The 7,104-nt window shown below is 34.0% G+C and overlaps 1 protein-coding gene across 1 annotated transcript; it reads right to left on the reverse strand.

Annotated features, from left to right (window-relative positions):
• Positions 1 to 756: 756 nt before the first annotated feature.
• Positions 757 to 3,795, reverse strand: LOC116144080 (tryptophan synthase beta chain 1-like). The gene is made up of 5 exons (XM_031429533.1): positions 3,430 to 3,795; positions 2,927 to 3,289; positions 2,347 to 2,780; positions 1,175 to 1,269; positions 757 to 1,079 (listed from the first exon to the last, which is right to left on the reverse strand). The coding sequence occupies exons 1-5, from the start codon at positions 3,754 to 3,756 to the stop codon at positions 898 to 900; spliced, it is 1,401 nt and encodes a 466-aa protein (XP_031285393.1). The 5' UTR covers positions 3,757 to 3,795; the 3' UTR covers positions 757 to 897.
• Between the last annotated feature and the right edge of the window lie 3,309 nt (positions 3,796 to 7,104).

A 7,104-nucleotide genomic window follows, 5' to 3' on the forward strand; every position in this document is an offset into this window, starting at 1 on the left:
AAGCTTCTCCTCGCATCTTACAAGGCTTATAATTCTAGTTAGTAAATACGAGTATGATAAAAAAATGATACCGGAATTTTACGAGTATGATACGGCAAATGGTGAAAAATAAGTTTGTAAAAATTCGGTCATAAAATTCGGATACGAGAAAAATACTGTACGGATATATACGGGTTTAATATGATACATTGTGAATAATACGTTTTTGAAAAATACAACAATATTAATCCTCATTTTAGCACTTTTTATAATCATTGAATTAATCTTTCTTTGTTTTTTCTTAGAGGTGTATGATTTATATCTTTTTTAATTATAATATTTTAGTTTATTAAAAAATATATAATTTGATTCATAATTAATTACTACAAATATTGTAGAAGTAGACCAATTACTAAACAAAACAGAAGAAGAGACGAAGAGGGCGCCAAAAAAGAGAAGAACAGAGGAAGAGGGCTTAGAAAAGAGATGAGGGCACCAAAACAGAGAAGGAGAAAGGATGAGGGCTCTAGAAGAGAGAAAAAGAGAGGAAGAGGGCCCCAAAAAGACTAAGTCTACCACAGCGTCGTTTTGGCTTATTAAATAATAAAATTTTCTTTTAAAAAATGCGGTTGAATTATATGGAAATTATACATGAATTATACGTAAATTATACGGTTGGGACATATAATTCGGTTGTGTTTATAAAATACAAGAATTTACGTTTTATATGCGAATTATACGTCTTATAATACATGCTAATATAGCAATATCAATTGCTAGGTTGGAAATAATGCGTATCATTTTAATCCAGAGCATGCTGCCTAATTATACATCCAAATACTGCAATAAATCCATGCATCCAACTGTGCGGATACAGGTACATGTTGTGCCTTGTAAAATTTGACTATTTACAGGCATCTATTGAGGTTGTTGTTGGTAGTTGAAAACTGTTGCAGCATCCTTATATCCATGCCCACTACAATTAACTACAACTTTAGCACCGTTGGGTAAAGTTGGACAAAGTTTGTCTAGAAATGCCAATGCATGAGATGCCTCCAACGCTGGAAATATGCCTTCTAATCTACATAGCCGCTTGTAAGCTGTAATTGTACACAAGGAACCTAATTAAATTTACTCCGTCAACTAATAATATATCATTTCTTATATCAATTGTTATTTTTAATGACATGCATACCATCAACAGCTTCGTGGTCTGTGGCTGTGTAGAACTCTGCACGTCCTGAGTCTTTTAGAAAGCTTATCTCTGGTCCAACACCTGGATATTCTAGCCTGTACGTACATGATTTAATGTGTTTTTGCTTCAGAACAAAATTTACAAGTATCTTGCTAACTTTTTGACCATTAATAATTTTAGTACTATACAAAATATTTCGGTCAACAGAAAATTATTTTTCAAGACAATGAAAGCAATTTAGATGTGACTCAAGAGGCGAGCTTTAACACAAAATAATGTATTGATAAGTCAAATTTTATTTTATGCGCTAGAGGTCCCACCTAATTGTACGAGTAAATATGTACCACACAGGAGAGTAGAGGATAAGAGGACCACTAAAACAAGTTACACAATCTATTGTTCCTTGGTTTCGCAAAATAGAAAAACCAAATTCAAAACGTAATTGATGTATCCAACAATTTAATTTAAAATAAAATAAAATATTAAAAAAAAAAGTCATTTGGGAATTATTTCTTAAAACTCAATTATTAAACACAACATTGAAAACGTTATAACACCTTTTTTCTTTTTTTAAGATAATTTTGCGTATCTTATAAAGCTCAAACAATTAAACAGTTTACTACAACTCTAAAAATAAATAAATAAATAAGATACTAAATGCACAAACTCATTTTTACAATTTTTTCATATAAATTCATGTGTCATGAAATCAAAATGAATAAATAAATGCATTGAAAATCTAACGCATTGACATATAAATGGAAGAGTAGTATCACATGACATGAGTTTGTACATGTAGCACCGCAAAAAAATAAAAAAGTTATAATTTTTTTGCACCAACTTTCAAGTAAAATGTATGTCCAAGACACTATCAGCTACTTATTCTAGTCGGATCAGGATCCTCTTCTGATCTAAGCTTTTAAATGTTTGTGATTAGTAGTTACAAAATAGAAAAATACTAGAAATAAAATTTAACCATAAATAAATAAATAATGTGCGTGTCATGAGACTTTATAATTTCAGGTAAGCTTAGATCATGAGGATCCTAATCTTATTCAATTATTATTTTTTTTTTTTTTTAATTAATCAATTACAATAAGTTGATCCAATAATATCTTTTTTCTTAATTTGAATCCCATGTTTAAAGATGACATATATAGATATAAACTTACCCTACACCAATAGAATGTGCGCCTAAAATTTGTCCTTCTTCATCTTGCAACAAGTAGGTCATGGCTCTATGATACACACCCACTTCCCCTCTTGAGAGAGTTGCCGAATGCCTTCCACTATCCAACCCAAAACCAGCTGCTTCAACACCTATTAATCTCACTTCTTCATCTTTTATAAATTCATTAAATAAACCTAATGCATTTGATCCACTTCCCACACAGGCTATCAATACTTCTGGTTTTCCACCCCATTTCTCCATTGCTTGTCTTCTTGTTTCTTTCCCTATCACTGATTGAAATTCTCGAACCATGCTTGGACATGGATGAGGCCCTACCACTGTACCACACAAGTAATAGCTTCTTTCCAAGTCCCCTACCCAACCCCTTATTGCTTCTGAGCTTGCATCTTTAAAGCTTCCATTTACACCTTTAACCTACAATAAATGAATTATACATATCGAATTTGTAATTAATTAAAGAAAGTCTTTGGTATCACAGTGATCTACCTGAGCAACTTATAGATTTATTAGAAGAAACAAGTAATTAATTAAAAAAAGTCTACGGTACTACGGTGGTTTACCTGAGCGCCTAATAGATTCATTAAAAGGACGTTAGATTTAGAGGATTGTTTTTCCGTATCATCAGTACCCATGTAGACAGTGCATTCCAAACCAAGTTTGGCACATGCAGCAGCCGTTGCGACACCGTGCTGTCCGGCACCAGTGGCGGCAACCACACTTTTCCGGCCCATCCGTTTGGCTATCATCACTTGTGCAATTGCGTTGTTTATCTTGTGAGCACCCATATGGTTCAAATCCTCTCTTTTCAGATAAATCTCTGGCCCTTCTCCATTTTCATCCTTGTAGTGATTTGTGAGCCGCTCAGCGAAATATAGAGGTGTCTCTCGTCCAACATACTCTCTCAATGCCGTGGAAAGCTCCTCCTATATATACAAAATAAACAATTTTAAGAGAAATTAACAAATATAAATTTTATTTTGGTATAGTAATTGAAATATCTTAGGGCTTAAAGCTAAACAAATATGAATTTCTTTGTGTGCGCTCTTTGAAATTAGCAACAAACCTGAAACGCAGTATCTTGCAAAACAAAGTTGAATTCATTTTCAAGTTGCTTCAAACTAGTGATTAGTGTCTCAGGAACATACTTTCCTCCAAACCTCCCAAATTTTCCTGGAATAACTTTCCACACATCAGTTTCGAGTAAAGCCTTACTTAATGGCTTTTCCATGGAGAGAGGACTCCAAGTTTTATGAGTCACTGACGACCCACTGATCACCGAGGCTGCAGTGCAAATTCTAGTCTTACTTGTAAAAGGCCTAATTGATATTTTGCGTTGAAGGAAGAGAGTTTGGATATTATTGCAAGCTATGTGACTGTGGGCTCCCAGCATTATGCAATGAATATTTTAATATGATGTAAACGTGTGGTCGTTAATCTGTGATATCATATGATTACTGGTAGTGGCTATTTATACTTAAAAAAATAATAATAATGGTGACTTGTATGTTTCAATCAGTAGCGTTTACAATGAAATAAACGAGTTTCGTGAGTATAATATCTCTGTCGTATTTCGCTTGCTTTTCACGACATAATTAAGCTGACAAATAAACCGACCACGTGATTTGACACACAAAATTAGAGAGTAGATATTGTCACGCTCTTGCTGTTTTATTTTTTTATTATTATTATTATTATAGGAACAAAATCACAAACCTAACAAATTGAGAACTTAATTTCTTTCTGTTTGTCTATCTTAAGCATGTGAAGTATATGAAATAAGAGAAGAAGAGCAAACAAAGGAACACAAAGATAAAGACATCCTATCAGAGGACATGCCTTAGGATAGGATCCAAAAAAAAAAAAAAAAATCTAAACAAGACTAAGACAATTATACACAACATCATTCCTATCTCGGGACAAACCTTGGGTTACGAATACCCATATTTATTATATGATGGTTTTGAAGATAATCATAGGTAATTCCCAAATCTCCGTAGTTCTTCTATTGGCCATGGAAGATTTCATTTTGTTGAGGTCTATAGCCTTATCTCTCACCATGATCTGAATGTGGTAGTGAATTATCCAAGCATCCATAAAATCCCCTTTAATAAATCTGTTGTTCCTCTCCCTCCATATGAAATAGACCGTAGCACCCAAGCATAATTTATCGTATGACATACTTGAGTTTGCTCCTCTTCCAATTCATGAACAAGAAATTAACATAGTCATGCCAAGGCATCTCCCTATAACCAAGAGAAGAGAAAGAACACGGCACCAAATGGACTTTAAGAACACGGCACCAAATGGACTATGTGAAAGCACTTGCGAAGAAATGATGGTGAACTGATATTGTGATAATAAAAAAACAATTATTTTACTTATTTTACATTTGTCAAAAGGTTGTTTGAAAACACAATGAACATGATTGTGCAATTTAGGCCACTGTTAAATTGGTGGATCCCACTACCCTTCTAGAAACCAAATGGATCGATGTGAAAGGCATTTGGTATAGAGTAAACGACATGTTCCCACCAAAGGATTTGCAAATCTACAGTTTCACCCCTAGTTTCATAAATTCTAGATTCTCACCCTTAAATCAACACTGTCAGTCATATTTTGTTTCAAACACAGTATACAACTGGGGTCTTCTTAGAGAAAGAATTTATTTTAAGAGTCACTAGTGAGAGGAAAGTAGAACTCAATGAAGTTCTAGTTTCACAAGATGCATTAAACGAGGGACGAAATGATCTGTCACACGAAGTAGTTGAACACCATGAAGAGGTTACTCAAAAATCTGTAGATCAAAGTGAACTGCCTTAAGTTGTGCAAGAGCTATGCAAGTTTGGGAGAGAATGTCGAGAGCCTAAGAGATATGGTTTTTCATGCCTTGGCACGACAACGTACTGTTCTATCAAGACGATGAACCCAAAACCTATGATGCCATTGTATCAGATCCAGATTCTGCTAAATGGCCAGAGACCATGAAATTTGAGATGGACTCCATGTACTTGAACCAAGTATATACTCTAGTGGATCCACCTGAAGGGGTAAAACCTATAAGCTGTAAATGTGTCTTCAACAAGAAGATTGACATAAATGGTAACATGCATACTTATAAAGCACGGCTAGTTGTCGAAAGTTTCAAACAAGTTCATGGCATTGACTATGATGAAATATTTTTTTCCAATTGCAATGCTAAAGTCTATCTAGATTATGCTTGAGATTGCTGTATATCATGATTATGAAATTTGGTAGATGGATGAAAAAACAACTTTCCTGAGCGGAATCCTTGAAGAGGATGTGTATATGACACGACTCGATGGTTTTGTTCTTGATGGACAAGCTAAGTAGAGACCAATTTATTGAGTCAAGCAAGCTTCTAAGAGTTGGAAAATTCGTTTTGATGAAGTTGTAAAAGAATTCGGTTTCATCAAATATGAAGATGAGCCTTATGTTTACAAGAAAGTAAGTAGGAGCACAGTAGTATTCCTAATATTGTATGTCGATGACATAACTCGGATCGGGAATGATATACCGAACTTGTAGTTGGTATAGACTTGGTTGTCCGATTGCTTCTCCGTGAAAGCCTTATGAGAAGAAGCCTACATCCTCGGTATAAAGATCTATCGAGATAGATCACGTAGGCTATTGGATCTAAGTTAGAGTATATTCATAGACAAAGTGGTAAAAATATTTAGCATGGAAGAATCCAAGAAAGGATTTCTTCCTATGTCACATGGCATATATCTCTCTAAAGAGATGTGTCCAAGGACACATGAAGAGAGAGATAAGATGAAGAAAATTTCATATGTGTCAGCAATTAGATCTATCATGTATATCATGTTGTGTACTCGGGTTGATATCTTATGTGCTTTGACCATTTGTAGTAGATATCAATCGGATCCAAGTGAGCATCACTAGATAGGAGTCAAGAATATCCTTAAGTACTCGAAAAGGATTAAAGATATGTTCTTAACCTTAGAAGTGAAATATTCGGCCTCATTGTGTCAAGAATAAGAATAAGGAGGATATCCTTAAGTACTTAAAAAGAATAAAAAAATCAATTGAATATTGTCAAATGTCACTATTAAATCGAATATGAAAATGGATGAGCTTATCGATAGCTTATTGACATTTGAGATGAAGAGAAAGCCAAAAGATAAAGAGGGAAAACCAATGAGGGAAATTGCCCTCAAGAAAATAAATGAAGAAGAGGAAGGCAAAAAACATCAATTGAAATATCCTTAGTCATTTACATCCTTTCAGCATATGGCACGCGCATCATTTTTTTTTTTAAGCCTCATCATGTCTTATGCATTTAATTGAGTGTTTATTTCTATGCTTAATGTTTTTGGACACTTGATCAACATTCAATTGATGTGTTGTTCATGATGAGCTGAGAAGTGATTTGTGATATGTGCCTCTTGGGATAAACACCATAGATTGAGCGAAAACTAGAGATATATAAATACGATTTATGAAATCTAAATAGAATTCCACAAACCTTAAGAGGCCTGTAACTATTATACTTCAATTTTTGGTTTGGAAGGTTAATAGGAATGGGTGGGCTGATATAACCTGAGAAGGAGTATCAAACAACTTAGGGAATGTTAGAGTAGGTGCCTTAGAGCCAGTCAATTATTATGGAATTGACTCTTTGTAATAATGTTCATCGATCAATAAAAGGCATTTCATTCTATATCATGTAAATCATATTGATATGTATTGATATATGTCC

Source organism: Pistacia vera, unplaced genomic scaffold, assembly GCF_008641045.1.
Source record: "Pistacia vera cultivar Batoury unplaced genomic scaffold, PisVer_v2 Contig437, whole genome shotgun sequence".
NCBI lineage: Eukaryota > Viridiplantae > Streptophyta > Magnoliopsida > Sapindales > Anacardiaceae > Pistacia > Pistacia vera.

Excerpts from the sequence above, each read along its gene's own strand:
- LOC116144080 (XM_031429533.1), bottom strand. The coding sequence starts at position 3,756 with ATGCTGGGAGCCCACAGTCACATAGCTTGCAATAATATCCAAACTCTC. Across the intron at positions 1,270-2,346 it reads GCACATTCTATTGGTGTAGG|GCTAGAATATCCAGGTGTTG; the intron begins GTAAGTTTATAT and ends ATGTACGTACAG. Across the intron at positions 1,080-1,174 it reads AGACCACGAAGCTGTTGATG|CTTACAAGCGGCTATGTAGA; the intron begins GTATGCATGTCA and ends GTACAATTACAG.